This window comes from Hemicordylus capensis, chromosome 15, assembly GCF_027244095.1.
Source record: "Hemicordylus capensis ecotype Gifberg chromosome 15, rHemCap1.1.pri, whole genome shotgun sequence".
NCBI lineage: Eukaryota > Metazoa > Chordata > Lepidosauria > Squamata > Cordylidae > Hemicordylus > Hemicordylus capensis.
This window is the reverse complement of record NC_069671.1, coordinates 6,398,401-6,416,247: the sequence shown is the minus strand read 5'-3', so window position 1 is coordinate 6,416,247 and position 17,847 is coordinate 6,398,401. Positions and strand designations below refer to the sequence as shown.

The following is a 17,847-nucleotide window of genomic DNA, read 5'->3' as shown; positions in this document are numbered from 1 at the left end:
AGAGAGAACTTCAAGAAAAGGGTTTTGACGACAGTGGCAAGATCCACAACTGGTCTGATACTACCCAGTTTGATTGATGCAACCTAAGAAAAGGTCTCCTGACAGATACCTCTAGCATATTGGAGACTGTTAAGAACCAGCTGATGCACGAAGGATTTCAGCCGGCAGCTACTCTTCAGGTCTATCCCTGGGTCTGCCTCTTCCCGAGAAGCTCTTCACCACTGGCGTAACGTTCAGGAAAAGTGGGCCAAGACCGTGGGAAGCCTACCTATCCTGCAAGATGCCTGGCACCAATTAGCAACAGATTTAATCAAGCTCCTATTCTATTTGAGAGCCAGCCAAACGGCGGCAAGGCAGGACTGAGCCGTCCCAGGAGGCAGCATGGAGTTAATCCGGATTCCACAAGGAAGAGCAGAGCTCGCGAGCATCCTGCCTGCTCCCAGTGCCGCATTTTGCATGAACTAGCTAACTGTTTGGTTAATTCAGGGAGACTTGTGGAGTTCTAAAGAACCGTATGAAACAACTCATGAAGTGTGCTCCACTTTAGATCCCACTGATTAGAAGCCCTTCTCACTTGAGTTCTGTGATGTGCTCTTCTGCCTTTTCAGGGAGCGGCTCTCCCGAATTCATCACTGGTTCTGTTCTCATTTCATTCATATTCAAGTTCTCCCTAGTTGCCTGACCTGGCGACCAAGGAGAGCAGATTTCAACAATTAGCCTGCAATGACTCCGGGATGCTGCTGTGCTTCCTTCCCTCACCTCCTCCCCACTTCCCTTTAGTCATTCTGTCTCATTCAGCCTCTTGAGTGCTGTGGTCGCCCTTCCTTAACGCCTCAGCTACGGGATATCTGCCCTCTTTTGACCTTAAAGCACTGCGAAGCTCGAGCCCCACGCCTCTTGTTAGTCATTTTGTGCCTTACTTCCCCATCTCATAGGAACAGAGGAAACTGCCATGTACGGAGTCAGACCACTGGTCTATCTAGCTCAATATTGTCTTCACAGACTGGCAGCGGCTTCTCCAAGGTAGCAGGCAGGAATCTTTCTTAGCCCGATCTTGGAGATGCTGCCAGGGAGGGAACTTGGAGCCTAGATGCTCTTCCCAGAGTGGCCCCATCCCCTAATAAGGGGAATCTCTTTCAGTGCTCACACATCAAGTCTCCCATTCATATGCAACCAGGGCGGACCCTGCTTAGCTATGGGGACAAGTCAGGCTTGCTACCACCAGACCAGCTCTCCTCTCCTCAGTCCTTTTCCTCAAGTCATTCCTTTTCCTCACATTCACAGCTTACTCTGCAGCCCTTTTTTTAGCTACTCTGCTTCTGGGCTCCCTGTCCCTTAACTCCCATATCTTCTGGGGCCTCTCCTCAGTCCTGATCTTCCCCCCTCCAAAGCTAATTCTGTCCCTAGGGCCTACATGAGACTCTAATCCCACACAAACTGACAACTTCTCTTCCGTCACAGGAACGGAACTGTAACCACTCTGACAGCTTTGTTCCCTGAGCAGCTGGAATACTCGTGAACATTCTGTGTCAGTACATCTGTATCTGAGGCTAGGTGGCCAGATTTGGCTTTTAAAAAGCCAAATTCTGGCTTACGGCCCATTTGACCCACGAGTATAATCCTTAGGTTCTGGCAACTCTGATTGAGGTGTCCTAAAAGCAAAGACTATATAAGCTAGGGGGATTTCATTCTTTCCCAGGGATAAATTAGAGATGAACATGAAACGTTTTCCTTGGTGGGATATTTTGAGGAAGAGACTGTCACTATTGCCATCTCCACCTGCTGCTGTTCCTCAAGCCGGATTGGGCTCTTCCTTCCCTCAAAGAGACCACCTGCCCTGGGACCAGCAGGAGGAAAACAAGAAGCAGCAGCTGAGGAGGTTGGAAAAACCAACTCAGCAAGCCCAAAGAACAAATTAAAACCATATACCACAATCCTCTTTTAATGATTTTCTACGGCTTATTGATTGGAGTCGGTGTTGACCGAAGAGCGGGGTTAAAAAAGTCTGCAGCCATATTTTTATTCCGTTCTCTCAGCCCCCTCCCTTACTTTCCCCAAGCACATTTTAGGTGAGAAATAAAGGGAAATCAGCTTCCATCCTCAGGCGAAAGGTCTGGTTTAGAGAGATGAAAATAAGGATGGCCCAGGAGAATTGCCCACCAAATCTGCAGAGAATGGTTCTGAGGCGGGAATATTGATGCCCTTCCTCTGTTATAATGTTATGAGACATTACAGGGGAGGGGACACAGAACATTACAGCGTTTGAATCTGAGCACTTTTCCAGCCCAGAGAAAGCTATTACAGCATACAAAAATCCTGCCAGCACCAGAGCTGAGCTAAACCTCACTCCGCAGAAGATCAGAGGTGAAGTTCAGTTGCAATGACTGCCCTCTGACCTGCCTGAGCAAAGATCACCTCCACGTCCACCCTCAAAAAGTACGCAAGAAGATCAAGCAAGCATTGCTGTGGCTGGACCCGGAATTGTGGTGGTGCCCAGAGCCTGATCGAGCATTTCAGGGAAGTGCAGGATGCCGAAAGCAAAGAAGTGGAAGGTGCGTGTGACGGCCTCAGCTTGGTGACCCAGCAAGGCAAGTGACAGCTTCTGCATGAACCTGAGAGCACCCATTCAAAAGGGGACTGGATCAAAACAGGGCGTTGGAGCAGAAAGCATCTGGGGGGGAAGGGGGAAGAGAATTCAGCTTCAAATCTCTCCCCATCGCTTTATTCGGAAGCAGCCTTGGGTGCAGAATCAGGCCTGCCATCATTGGGTCTAATCTGGCCTTCAGCCTTGCTGCTAGTCAAAGTCCAACACAGTGGTCCACGGGAATCCATATTCCTGCCCTCTACTCTCAAATAAATGGAACAGAGTTGGTGCTTCTACTTTATGCGGACGGTCTGCAAAATAGAGAAATGAATACAGATTTGGGGAAAGGGGGACATATATTCATTAGCTTTGCTATACCGCCCTTCATCCTGGGATCTCAGGGCAGGGAACAAATATGGCTGGTGGTTGTAGTTAGGGGCGTGCGAACTGATTCATGCTTGAACCGGGTTGGAGTCGAACCGCCCCAGTTCGACCGGTTCGTTAGACTGGGTGGCATGGTTTGAACTGGAACTGGACCGCCAGGAGTGTTTCCGTGCACACCCCTAGTTGTAGCTGGTGCTATGCAGTGCCATGGGAAGAACAAATGATTCACCTTCAGCTCTGTGGCTACTTCTGGGTCTCCCGCGAGGGGCTGGTGGGGCATGTTCCATCCCCACATCAGCAGGACAAAAGCTGGAGCAGAAATCACTCATGTTTCTTCTGTTGCCACTCCCAAAGAAAATGCAGAACTGCCAGAGGCATTATCTTTCCTGTCCATTTCTTGACCTCTGGAATATGTTGCTAAAAAGGACAACTTGGCACTCTGACTACAGCTGATCACACAATGGCTTTCTATTTTCTTGCTTTATTTAACAAAGCAGGGGGCGGAATCCACAATTCTACAATTGACAGATAATGAACTTAAGAAAATCCCTACTGGATCAGGCCCAAGGCCCATCAGTACAGCGTCCTGCTTCACGTAGTGACCAATCAGGTGCATCTGGGAAGCCCGCAAGTGGGGTGGGGGGGAAGGAAGAGGAAAACTCCCCCTCCCACCGGTGTTCTCCAACACCTGGCATTCAGGGGCGCGGCGCCTCTGATCCTGATGGAAGCACACAACTATCAAGGCTAGTTCCTAATTCTTTGGAACCAAAAGACAGAAAGGTTCTTGTACACCTACAAAGTTATGTTTTCACTACTGAATCCAGAAGCTCTGCCTAGAAAAAACAGAATGAACTGGAGCCTTAAACATCCACCCTACCAACACCTAGAGCTATCAGTTACAGAAGGACCTTGATATTCACAAGGGTTTTGTTCCATGGTACAATCACAGATACGGAAACCGTGAATATGAACCGCGACTCTTCTTTGGAACACTCTCCCCCCCCCCCCGATTCATTCAGCCTCCTACCGGGCTGCTTTTAAGGCCCTTCTCACGGTACACCTGTTTTGCCAGGCATTTGCCCTTTAATAATAATTTTTAATTGATTTTTGTTGGTATTTCTGCTGATCACCGCCTAGAATCTTTGGAGGAGGCGGTATATAAGAAGTTTCAATAAATAACTAAACAATCAAATATTGAAGCATTAGGGTAATGGGGAATTGGGAGTTAGGTTCCCGGTTGGGGGGGGAAACATCTTTAAAATATCTGCTTCCCCGAGTCTCTCTGTGCCCCTGAATGCCTCCAAATTGGCCGAAAACTGCCATCAAAACAAAACAAAAACCAGAGCCATTTTGAGGCTCCAAAACACAAAATGGTGGACCTCCACAGTCATTTCCGGCCACCCCAGACCTGCAGATATATGGAGGCTGACATGGGTTTTTTCCTCCCCCTGGCACACACACATGCTGAGGTAGGATGTCTTTTACCCGACCGCGGATCCGCGGATAATGAATCTGCGGATATCGAAGTCCTCCTGTATATGCATTCCACTGGTCTCTGCATTTCTCCCCATTTGCCACTTTACTGTGTGAAGTTGCTTACTTTTTTCACTTGTGCTTTTAGACTTACTTCAGGTCTGCAGCTATTAAATTAAATCCATTGTAAAGGTGTCCTTCTAAAGCCACTTTCTTCAAGTAAGAGTAGCTGTCCAGATCTGTGGTCAAAAAGTTTGTCACCAGGGCACCTGCAGAGAAGAAGTGATGGGAGCGGGGAGAAAGGAAAAGATTAGGAGTCAGCTAGAATGATTTCCTAGGAGGAAAACCTGACATTTCAGCAAACTGGGCTGCCTCGGCTACGGAGCAGAAGTGAATAGGCTCTTGACTTTGCTGCTGCAAAGGGCAACACACAACGACAGGCAACAGGAGCTTGAGCAATTGCTCAGAGTTAATCAGCCACCTTTGCTGCATTAGTCAATGAATTCTTTTTTAGAGCATTTCAAGTATCCTTTGCCCCTCCAAAGTGGTAACTGTGCAAACTAGCAACCATCAATATCCTTAGATTTAAGTTTTCCACTAGTCAGGGCTGCAGAACCAGTTATGCAAACTTATTAAAACTTACATTAAGCGTTATTAAAACTTATATTAAAGTTATGGTCACACACACACACACTTTGTGGCTTGAATGTGTTAATGAAAAGCTTATGAAATCATGCACATTCATATATGAAACCCGAATATGAATACAGTGTATATTTATATACCGCTTTTCACCAAAAAGTTCCCAAAGCGGTTTACATAGATATAACTAAATAAATAAAATGGCTCAAATAAATAAAATGGCTCCCCATCCCGCAAAGGGCTCACAATCTAAAAAAAGAAATAAAAGATAAGACACCAGCAACAGCCACTGGAGGGATGCTGTGCTGGGGATGGATAGGGCCAGTTGCTCTCCCCTTGCTAAACAATCACCACTTGAAAAAGGTGCCTCTTTTGTTCACTTAGCAGGGGAAATAACATTGATATAAAAACAAATCATACATATCCATATATGAAATTAATCCAGAGTTACTGGATGAACAAGGATGAACTGGAGAACTAAATGCTCTTGGACAAGCTATAGAAGTATCTTCTCCTCTCAACTCAGGACTATAGCTCAGTGGCAGAACATACGCTTTGCATTTCCGAGGTACAATCCCTGGCAGCAATTCCAGGTAGGTCTGGGAACGACCCTTCTCTGAGACCCTAGGGAGGCACGGCCAGCTAACGTGAACAATACTGAGTCAAACGAGCCAAGTGCCTGACACAGTATAAGGCAACTTTCTATGTTCATAGTTTGTGCACAATTTACTGCAACTACCAGACTGATTAAGGGCACCTAATGGCGCAGCGGGGAAATGACTTGACTAGCAAGCCAGAGGTTGTTGGTTCGAATCCCCGCTGGTATGTTTCTCAGACTATGGGAAACCACCTATATCAGGCAGCAGTGACATAGGAAGATGCTGAAAGGCATCATCTCATGCTGCACGGGAAGAGGCAATGGGAAACCCCTCTTGTATTCTACCAAAGACAACCACAGGGCTCTGTGGTCGCCAGGAGTCGAAATCGACTTGACAGCACACTTACGTTTATGCAACCCGGAATTTAAGCACAATGTTCAGGCACATGAGCACAGTTGCACCTTCTAAGGCGTGCACATGCACACAAATTTTTGTGTGCGTTTTTTTGATGTCTACTCAGTCAATTTTAGATCCTGCTCAGACTGACTCAGGAAGGTCCCACTCTGATTATATGTGTGCGCACACTGATACTGCCGCCCAGAACAAAACTCATTCTGCACACACATGAAAAAAAGTAGAGAGAACATTACTGAGCACGCGTACACCCCACTTTCACCTCCCATTTGCTCTCCATACCTCTCCCTTTTGCATTTTTATCGATCTTTGGCTGCATGTAGTTTGTCAGGGCTGCCATTTTGCCTTTCTTGCTGATCCCAAGCCACGTCCCGCCTTCTTTTCCTTCCTCCATATCCAAACCTGCCACGGAAGTAAAACAGATCGCTTTAAAAACACTGATCATTGATGGAGAAATTCCAGGAATTCTGGGTTCGTATAATGAGCAGAGGCCCTCACCATCCATCAGGTTCAAGCTTTTATTGATCACGACATGCCAGGTGTCTCTCTTCCAAGAGCACACTCAGACTTTTGCAAGCGTCTTTTATACTGCTTACAGGCTATAGGATTGAGTAGAGAGCCTATCAGAGGCCAAAGTTTGCTATACACCAATCATGCTAGAATAAGCGGAATAAAGCTTAGCTATTGGTAGATAAAGTGAACCAATTACAAGGCAGAAACAATAATGCACCAATCAGTTTTAGCTGTGTTTATGCCTTGTCAGGCAGGGCAAGCTATGGTCAATAGGTGTTTATCTCTACTTAGGCGGGACAGAGTAACAGCAGGGTGCAGAAACCTGTGACCTTTAGGGCTTATGTAGGTTACACAACTAGGTGGAAGAGGATAGTGGAATTTTCCTTCATCATCATTGCCTGGTCTCTTTTTAAAGCACTGCAAATAGTTACTTTAAAGGTGCAAACCGCAAGAGCTAGGGAACAAAGGAACATAGGAAGCTGCCATATACTGAGTCAGACCACAGGTCCATATAGCTCAATATTGTCTTCACAGACTGGCAGTGGCTTCGCCAAGGTTGCAGGCAAGAGTGTCTCTCAGCTCTATCTTGGAGATGCTGCCAGGGAGGGAACTTGGAACCTAGATGCTCTTCCCAGAACGGCTCCATCCCGAGGGGAAAATCTTACAGTGCTCACACTTCTAGTCTCCCTTTCATATGCAACCAGGGCAGACCCTGCTTAGCTAAGGGAACAAGTCATGCTTGCTACCACAAGTCCAGCTCTCAGTAAAAAAGAATTCACGCTTTCCACTGCCACCCATCCGACAATCTTTTTCGTGCGACGAAATCTACTGTCGTATTGGGCCATTGCTCGGAATCCCTACCGTGTGCCATCCAATCACAGATGGCGTCTTTTTATCATAAGTGACTGGTATTGTTGAAGGGAAGAGAAGCTCACACAACCTCATGACCCACGAGCGCGATCATGTGAGGAGGAGAGCTGGTCTGATGGTAGCGAGCACCACTTGCCCCCTTTGCTAAGCAAGGTCCACCTTGGTTTTCATTTGGATGGGAGACCACATGCGAATGCGGTAAGACCGTCCCCTTTGGGAATGGGGCCATAGCTCTGTGGAAACGTTTCTGCATGCAGAAGTTCCCAAGTTCACTCCCTGGCATCTCCTGGTAGGCCTGGAAGCAACTCCTACCTGAAACCACCAAGAGCCGCTGCCAGTCTGTGTTTACCAGGCCTGTTCAACTTTGTCCCTCCTGCAGATGTTGGCCTACAATTCCCATAATCCCTGGCTATTGGCCACTATGGCTCGGGATGATGCAAGTTGTAGTCCAAAAACAGCTGAGGGGCCAAAGCTGAGCAGGCCTGACAGTACTAAAGATCTGATTTAGTATAAGGTAGTTGCTTATGTTCCTATCAATTCCATTCTTAGTCAGAGGCGAAGAGGGAAACTAGTATTCATAACTAAGTGAAGCCAATGGCTTCAAGCCATGCATACGAGTGTTCTCTGCTGCCGGCAAACATGACTGGTGGAGACCCCCTAGAGAAGAACGTTAAGGCACAAAAAGATGTCTCAGTGCCTTGCTTCATACTTATGTCTACTTTCATTTGAGACAAGAAAGAAGGGCATGATTAATTCAAAAGGGATTTAGCTACTCAATAATGAAACCTAAACCACGAACGCCCTTGAGATTATTTTCAATTCAAGGCACTCTTGCTTCATAAAACCAGGCCGAGAAAAGCTTAAAGAGACAATAACACATCAAAGATGGGGTTTAGCATCCCCCCCCCCAAGTTTGCTACAGGCCTGGCATGCAGTTAAAATTCAGATTTCAGCATCAAGGTGTGTGGCTCTTTCTTCTCCACATCTATAAAAGGAGGCAGAGAAAGGGGCAGGGTATCTGGGCAAGATTTTGCAAGGAGACCCAGACTTTCAGAAAAGCAGCAGCAGCTGCAGTGCAGAGAGAATGATTTATCCTTCCAATCCTCACCGCCAATGAGAACAACATCAAGCATCAGAGAAAAATCTTTTGCACAGTTGAATGTTGTTTTTAAAACAAGCCTTTGCTTATGCGAGTCTCATTTTTATTTATGTGCGTGGCGAAGACTATACTTCAGTTCAGCTAGACAGATAAAAGATGGGTTGGGTTGGGTTTTTCACAAAGGAAGAACGCAGACAGCAGCCCAGAAAACTTTTAAAAGAAGTTAGCAGGCAGTGGCAGGCTGCTAATAAGCTGAAAATGCTACCGCTTTGCTGGGGGGGGGGTTGTTATTGGTCAGTAAATTGCAAACTGATAAAAAGGGAATGAAACACACACAATGATCTCTCTTTCTCTCTCCTTCAGTCTGAAGTTGCTTTAACTGTTTGAAAGGCACAGATCAATGCCTGTGGGACGGCAGATGAAAGCCCAGTTCACACAAACCGTTTCCAAGCACAGCTTGCTTGCTAGTCTCCCTGCCAAAACGGTATGTGTAAATGCTTGAGAAATGGATTGTCACACCACATTTGTTGGAGAGAAGAAACCCTTTCTCTTATACAAGTATTGGACCAGCAGCAAAATGTTGGAGTACAGGAGAACCCCGTTGTCTGAGGGGGTTCCGTTCCGCCAAGTGGGGGGCTGATAGCCAATCCGCAGGTGCTGAATCGTGAGGGAGATGGGACTCCAGGGGTTAGGTTCCCAGACTGCCCCCAATCGGACAAAAATAGGTGTCCCTCCCACATAACCCCCCAAAGTGCCCTTCCATGCTCCCAAGTAGTCCACCGTTACAAACCTTGGCTGAAAATAGCTGGTTTTGACCCTTTTTTTTTTTTAATGAGCTGTAAAATGGCTCCCAAAAACAAAATGGCAGCCAGAAATGACTTCCAAGGTCATTTCCAGCCAACCCTAACACGTGGATATGCATGTTTAACCCTCCCCCCATTTTCCTGGGTATTCTGAGGTTGAGTGCTAATTACCCGACCACAGATACGTGAAACCGCAAGTTCTGGACCTGCTAATAACAAGGTCCTCCTGTATATCCCTGGTTTGCATGTGTTGCCTGAAGATTGTGAAAGTTTTAGGCATCTTTCCCCCTCAGAAGCAGATTGTTATCTTGATGGAGTATTCTATGAATTAAGAAATTTCTCACTCTTCTTGTTCAAGCCCTCCATCCCCTCTTTGCCACCAAGTTGCATTAACTCGGTCCACCTGCTTGTCTGTTAACTGCCCTCTGAGTCCATGAACATTCCACTCCATTGGCTTGCACTGGATAAGTTTTAGGGTTTTTTGGCTTTCTCAACTTTCTTTCCTTCCAATTTTTGAAACTCATACATCTGCGCGTTATCCTGAGACTGCCGGTACCTCCCTCTTGCCTGCAGATACTTCAGCGATGCATCCATAAGGACAACTACATATCCATCTCTTTTGGAAAGAGATATACAATTTAACTGGGGCTCAATTCATTCAATTTCTGGTGTCAAATTTTTGACTGGGAAAAGCTGTGATAAACAACCCCAAAGGTGGCAAAACGTTGGCAAACAGCACTCATCATTACCAGACAGCACTCCTTGAAGCCTACTTCGAAACTTTGACGCCTCTCCTACTGATTTTAGATCCTCATTCTGATAGGTGTTTCTTGGAGAGAAAACTAGAAGTAAACTAGGAAGAGATATTCATCAAGAGTGACATACCACTGAGGATCTCATTGCTGCTGTCCCAGAAGTCTGCTGATTTTGAGGGTCTGTGGTAAAACTCATCTCTATTCGCTGCTAGGATAAGCCTGTGGGACAAGAACAGGTACGTATGACAGACGGAGAACATGTGAATTCACTGCGTTTGTGTGTCATTTCTCAAGGATTCTCTCCGGCACACAAGTTATCCTTATTGAGTAGACGTCTGCAGAAATTCCCCCCAGTGCTCCATTGTTGCAGGACAATCGTATGGCACCATTTACAAAATTCCTTGTTTCATTCTTTCAATCTATGGTGTGGCCACATTTGGAGTACTGTGTACAGTTCTGGTCACCATATCTCAAAAAGGGCATTGGGAAAGGTGCAGAACTGGGAAAGGTGCAGAAGAGGGCAAACAAGACGATCAGGGGCCTGGAGCACCTTCCTTATGAGGCAAGGCTACAACACCTGGGGATTTTTAGTTTAGAAAAGAGGCAACTAAGGGGAGACACGATAGAGGTTTCCCTGGTTGCCAAGAAATTTAAGATCATTCTACCTGGTCATTACATTATTTCAGAGCCAGTACCTAAATAAGCTTGTTCGCTCCTCCTCTTCAATTTCCTTCTCTAGTTCATCTCTTAGACTGCGAGCCAGTATTTCAAGCTGCAAACTGCCTTGAGAGAATTGGCAGAAAGCCGGCATGTAAATGTAGTTAATTAATTAAGAAATAATTATTTTGTGCAGTGTTGGTTACACTGCTGTAGTGATTGTACAAGCACCAGCTTTTTGGCAACTTATTGTTATCACACACACAGAGACACACACACAAGCTTAAAACTGCCATCTCTGCCATTTAAACACAACCAAAAGCAGATCTTAAAGCATGCCAAATTCTCCCACGGCCCCTTTCCTTCATAATCTGAATTAATGCCCCTGAAAAGAAAAATCTCCATCTAGTACAATAATTGGGTTGGTTTCTTGGAGGCCGGTTCAGAAGGAAAACGGTGCGGGCTGCTCTTGCATCACATCTTAAATCCCAACAGACAACTCAACCACTTCTTGGGCGAGGGGATAGGATTAGGGAGTTGGGATGAGCTCTTCAAGCAGATAACCCCGCACAAGTTCGCACTGCTTATGAAAAAGAAGACTTTTAGAAGTTTGCGATTTCCCTTTTGATGTATCTATTTATAGGCACTTGGAAGAAGCTCAGAGAGGTCAGCGATGTAGCAAATCAATACATGTCTGAACATGTACACAGTCTGAAGGCACAAAAAAGGGTCATTTCTGCCTAAAGTTTAAAAAGCCAGAAAAGCAGAAATGCCGCCTCTGAATTCGGAGATCAAGCAGACGCTTGCGTAAGAGCAGTGAGTATGGGAGGAAAACCTCCGAGGAACACACAATCCATATGCTTCTGGCTTTTTGGCCTTTGAGGTCAGAGTTTCACTCTGCTATGAAAGCAGAGGGGGGAATTTTGGGCATTCATTTAGAATCCATTCTGATCCCCCCCAGTTTCTCACGGTTATTGATGGAGCCGCTTGAAAGAGTTCAGAAAGCTTGTGTCCAAACAATTTCACTAAGTGAAAGAGCAAAGTTACAGAAGTTTCCATTGTATGTTCTTTTCACTTTTTTTTTTTTTTTAAATATCCAGCTTTGGAAATCCACTTCTAAATCTGCACAGCAATGCAATAATACATATAGATATAAGCCTCGAGCCTAACGGAAATGGACATCATCTTCCTTATTCTTAAAATTAACAGTTAATCAGAAGCAGAGTGCCTTTCTAAATATATCACAAAAGACACCAACATAGTTTCCGCTCTTCATTAGGAAACTGTTGTTGACGACCGGCATAATTTAGTCTGTCGGGAATAGAAGGAGCAGCAGCGTAGGGACAGAACTGGTTTTTAGGAGCATGCTCGAAACGGCGAACCGATAACCCGAGTCGTCCCTTCTTGAAACATCACCGCCTATCCAACTGCAGCCATACATGACCATAAAGTAGAGCCTATAGTCCAGTCGAAAGTAGGCCATAAAGTAGAGCCTACAGGTGAAACTCGGAAAATTAGAATATCGTGCAAAAGTCCATTAATTTCAGTAATGCAAATTAAAAGGTGAAACTGATATACGAGACAGACGCATTACATGCAAAGCAAGATAAGTCAAGCCTTAATTTGTTATAATTGTGATGATCATGGCGTACAGCTTATGAAAACCCCAAATCCACAATCCCAGAAAATTAGAATATTACATGGAACCAATAAGACAAGGATTGAAGAATAGAACAATATCGGACCTCTGAAAAGTATACAGTGTACTGTGCTTGACTGGCCAGCAAACTTGCCTTACCTGACCCCATAGAGAATCTATGGGGCATTGCCAAGAGAAGGATGAGAGACATGAGACCAAACAATGCAGAATTGCTGAAGGCCGCTAATGAAGCATCCTGGTCTTCCATAATACTTCATCGGTGCCACAGGCTGATAGCATCCATGCCACGCCGCACTGAGGCAGTAATTGCTGCAAAAGGGGCCCAAACCAAGTACTGAATACATATGCATGCTTATACTTTTCAGAGGTCCGATATTGTTCTATTCGTCAATCCTTGTCTTCTTGGTTCCATGTAATATTCTAATTTTCTGAGATTGTGGATTTGGGGTTTTCATGAGCTGTACGCCATGATCATCACAATTATAACAAATTAAGGCTTGACTTATCTCGCTTTGCATGTAATGAGTCTGTCTCATATATCAGTTTCACCTTTTAATTTGCATTACTGAAATTAATGGACTTTTGCACGATATTCTAATTTTCCGAGTTTCACCTGTATAGTAGCCCAGAACCACACCATACAAGCACGGTGGCATGATACTGCCTAGACCAACAGCCAAGACCTTGACTTAGAGGGGGGGATGGGAGAGTCCGATCCATGGAAGCAGGAACAGCTCCAGAGATGCAGGAGCCAGGTAGCGAAGAGCACTCCTGTGCCAGACTCGGGACCACGCCCAAACATAGTGGGATCCTCTCTCTTTCTGTTGCCCGCTCGCTGACAGAGGAAGCATCTCAGCCAGGAAACAGCCAAGAAGGGTCAGAAGTGCTTGGCTCCAGCCAGGAGATCCATCCAGCTAATGGCACAGCAGGGAAATGACTTGACTAGCAAGCACGAGGCTGCCGGTTCGAGTCCCCGCTGGTCTATTTCCCAGACTATGGGGAGCACCTCTATCGGGCAGCAGCGATCTAGGAAGAGGCTGAAAGATGCTCACACTGTCCGGGAGATGGCAATGGGAAACCCCTCCTGTATTCTACCAAAGACAACCACTGGGCTCTGAGGTTGCCAGGAGTTTCAGAGTGTCTTGATGGCACACGACACCTTTCACTAGCCTGGAACTGCCATTCAGTTCCACTCGTAGTAGTTGGGGCAGGACATTTATCACCGGCAGTATCTCCTGGACTTTGTAGCCCAAAATGTAGTCAGCAGCTTTTCTGTGGAGTTGAAGGTCACACCCACTAGAGCCGGAAGGCCTCAGAGGCAGATGGATGACACACACCCTTTGCCTTACAGCCGGCAAACGGCTGTAAGGTGCAACTCAAGAAATGGGGGATATTGCCCATTTTCTACCCACACGATCAAAGTTTAACAGAAGTCTTTCTGGCCAGTATGGAATACATAGGAACACAGGAAGCTGCCATATGCTGAGTCAGACCCTTGGTCTATCTAGCTCAGCATTGTCTACACAGACTGGCAGCAGCTTCTCCAAGGCTGAAGACAGGAGTCTCTCTCAGCCCTATCTTGGAGATGCCAGGGAAGGAACTTGGAAACCTCTGCATGCAAGCAGGCAGGTGCTCTTCCCAGAGTGGCCCCATCCCCTAAAGGGGAATATCTTACAGTGTTCACACATGTAGTCTCCCATTCAAATGCAAACCAGGGCAAACCCTGCTTAGCAAAGGGGGACCAGTCATGCTTGCTACCACATGACCAGCTCTCCTCCCAACCCCACGTAGGAAAGCTTCAGGTTAATAACTTTCACTAAACAAGAAAATCAGTGTTCCAGAAGACCTGGATGCCAAATGAGAGCAAATTACTGTCATTTCTGCACTTGAGCAGTGAAGCATACTTTCTAAAAGGTACCCAGGTTCAATGCAAGAACTGACTCAGGAAATACCAAGCGGAACATTTAAGGGTGCCCTCTGCAGCAGTCTGCTTTTCTTAAGCCAATTAGTTTTAATATATTTGGTCATTATGAAGTAATTTTGATGATCTAGAAGAGCCTATAAAGCCGACACTAATTCACGGGCAAAGGAGGCTTCAGCGACAATGGCTTTACATTTCTAATCAATGATCTAAACCAGTATAATGTTCAGTAGAGTATCTTTAATCTCAATTACGGCTTGGTTTGCCAATAGCTGCACCTCAATGCCAGGGTTATTTTGCTTTCTCTTTTATTTCCCCCCCTTCATATATCTAGCTGCATTGGTTGAGGTAGAAATTACTGAGTGGATGCCTTCACCTCCTGCTTGTGGGCTTCTTAGAGGCATCTGGGGTGGGGGGCTCATTGGGCCAGGAAGGCCTTGGTCTGATCCAACAAGGGTCTTCTTACATGAGCATGACGTGGTTCCAGCGACCAAGTAACAGTCCGGCCATTATGTCTGAACTGGGGTGTTCAACTCAAGAACACTTTCCAGCTCCAATGTAAGTCAGAAATTAAAAGCGCCTACATTTTCAGGGGGACGGCAAAGTTTCAGCTCATGCTGCTAATTAGAATAGGTGACGTCTATCTTATAAAGCAGCCATATCAGAGAGCCGAAGCCAAAATGATCCTTTCCAAATAAATTATACAGGACCCTAAAAATAGCCACAGAACCTCAACTGTGTCAAGATTTATGTAACTTCTTAATATAGCGGCAGAGAGATGGAAACAAGAAATCATTTCATTGAAGCCATTTCCTGTGATATAATTCGGTCCCATTAAAATACGAGATTATGGCTCTGAAATCTAAAACCGGTATTTACCAAAAGTAGCAGTGGGCATTTCAAAAAGGGGGATTTATGGGTATCTCTTACACTCTGAAGTAAGGGACAGGTATGCGCAATACGAGATGCGTACTCAGTAAAAGCTTGCTTGCAACAACTCATACCTGAATTCTAAGGACAAGAGAGCCCTATCTCTCCCAGCCCTACCTGGAAGTGCCAGGGGGGTGTACCTGAGGCCTTCTGCATGCAAATGCTCCTTCACTGAACTACGGCCTCATCCATAAAGGGAATACTTTAAAACGTTCACATGTAGTCTCCCATCCAAATGCAACCCAAGGTGGATCCTGCTTAGCAAGGGGACAATTCATGCTTGCAAACACAAGCCCAGCTCTCCTCCCCAGACCATGTGGTGAACAAAATGTGGTCCTGGTAAGCACACGTTTTTGGCTGGCTGTCAAGGCAACCCTAAATAAACTCCTCTGCTAACTTGGCAAAGAGGCACCTTTTAACGTGGTGATTCTCTTTATTGAGCAGGGGGAGAGTAACTGGCCCTATCCATCCCCAGCACAGAATGCCTCCAGTGACTGTTGCTGGTGTCTATCTTCTGTTTCTTTTTAGAATGTGAGTCCTTTGGGGACAGGGAACCATCTTATTTGTTTGTTATTTCTCTGTGTAAACTGCTTTGGAAACTTTTGTTGAAAAGCAGTATATAAATATTTGCTGTTGTAGTAGTAAGTGTGTTAACCCATGATCAAATGGGGAGCCAAAGAATGCCAAACTCACCCAGAAGCCGGGTGAGGGGGGGCGACATTCACAAGTGGAATTTGGTAGTTGCACAAAGCTTCAAAATCTGAAGCCATTATCACCATCTGGAATCATTTTGAAGCATTTTCGGGCATGGCGTTGAGTCATGGCAATTGCCCAATACTGAAGGACCTTGCATTCTCAACAACCGGAAGAGACCGAGTTTACTGAGGGAGTTATTTTCTGCAAGTTTTGCATCGCCTGTTAAGGCCCTGCAATACCACAACACTGAGCTCAGGCTGCAGATTTATTGCACCTTTATACATTTGTACAGACAAGTACAGAAGTATATGGCTTAATTTCCTATGGCACTGCTGGCAGTTTCTATAGTGATTAGCATCAGAATTAGAAGCCTGATGCAGCCCACAGATTCTATTAGCGAACCATCCCCTCTTTCTTTCTTTCAAGAGTTTGGAGGTCCAGACCTGCAAATCTCAAGCAATGGGAATTAAATACACATGTTTTATCTTGGTTCCACCCCTGCCCCAGCCCCAACCCTAACCCTAACTGTCATCAAGAATGCCCTTGTGTGAACAGGAAAACCGCGTGGAAAAATAAGCACAATGGTTGCCTTACAACCCAGGGGCTAGGAACACAAGATACTGCCCTACTGAGTCATCCTTTGGTCCATCTAGCTCAGTATCGTCTAGACCAGGGATTCTCAATGTTGGGTCCCCAGATGTTAGTGGACTTCAGCTCTCATAATCCCAAGCCCCAGTGGCCTTTGGTTGGGGATTATGGGAGTTGAAGTCCAATAACATCTGGGGACCCAACGTTGAGAATCCCTGGTCTACACAGACTGGCAGCGGCAGGGAACTATCTCATTCATGTATTTATTTTTCCAGGCAACCACTTTTAGCACTTTTATTAGAAGTAGTATATAAATATTCAGGGTAGTATTAGCGATCCTCTTCTGCACCTTGCCAAAAAGAGTGGGGAGGATCTCACCGTATTAGAAACTGAAATTCTACAATGGTTCGGGTGTCATGAGGTGTATTATCGGTGTCATATATCCACCTAATGGCACAGCAGGGAAATGCCTGACTAACAAGCAGAAGGTTGCCGATTTGAATTCCCACTGGTACTATATCGGGCAGCAGCGATATAGGAAGGTGCTGAAAGGCATCATCTCATACTGTGCGGGAGGAGGCAATGGTCAACCCTTCCTGTATGCTGCCAAAAGAAAAACACAGGGCTCTGTGGGCGCCAGGAGTCGAAATCGACTTGACGGCACACTTTATTTACTATATCAGGCTAAACCATCAAAGTGGGAGCCATTTCTCACTGTGTTGAGGTCGGCACAGTACGGCACTTTTCTCAGTGCTAGGAGGACCCTTTTAAGAGACAGAGTCCTCCCTTAAGAGCTCTTAGAGGAATGCACTGGGAGGCGTTACACATTCCCAGGACTTCATGCACGCCTTCAAAGGCTCAAGGGGGCTTAGTAAAAGAACCTCCCCCTGCCCCACACAAAATGCAGCACTGCACGGTGAGAATGGTTATCTCCACATGGTGCCAGGGGGATAGGGCAGAGGATTCTACTTTGGCCCAAACTTTGCACAGGCCCAATCATCAATTAGCCAGGGGGCTGAACTTAGGGTTTCCGGGAGCCACCACTGACCCCTGGGCTTTACAATGAAGAACAATAGGTTGGACCAGTGTTCTTTCTAATTTTCCCCCATCTGTGTGCAGAATGAATTTTGTTCTGAGCGGCAGGATCAAGACAGTGATGCCCGCTCGTGCGTTCAGAACGGGACCCTCCCGATTCAACCTGAGCAGGATCTAAAATTAACTGAGTGGACAGCCAAAAACATGTGAGCGCACGCAAGCGT

General features: G+C 46.0%; 1 protein-coding gene across 14 annotated transcripts in view; it reads right to left on the bottom strand.

Annotated features, from left to right (window-relative positions):
• The window catches only part of TANGO2 (transport and golgi organization 2 homolog), a 91,143-nt gene that overhangs the window by 42,112 nt on the left and 31,184 nt on the right, over window positions 1–17,847 (bottom strand). For 12 of the 14 annotated variants that reach the window (XR_008312504.1, XR_008312503.1, XR_008312502.1 and 9 more), the window contains 3 exons: window positions 10,267–10,355; window positions 6,379–6,498; window positions 4,596–4,710 (listed from right to left, as the gene is read on the bottom strand). Coding sequence is in view for 11 of the 14 variants with exons in the window: in XM_053279984.1 (XP_053135959.1) it covers window positions 4,596–4,710; window positions 6,379–6,498; window positions 10,267–10,355 (324 nt within the window). In the remaining 3 variants the exon portion in view is untranslated. Of the gene's footprint in view, window positions 1–4,595; window positions 4,711–6,378; window positions 6,499–6,594; window positions 6,641–10,266; window positions 10,356–17,847 lie in introns of those variants that run through there. The other 2 variants (XM_053279991.1, XM_053279994.1) reach the window with 2 other exon arrangements.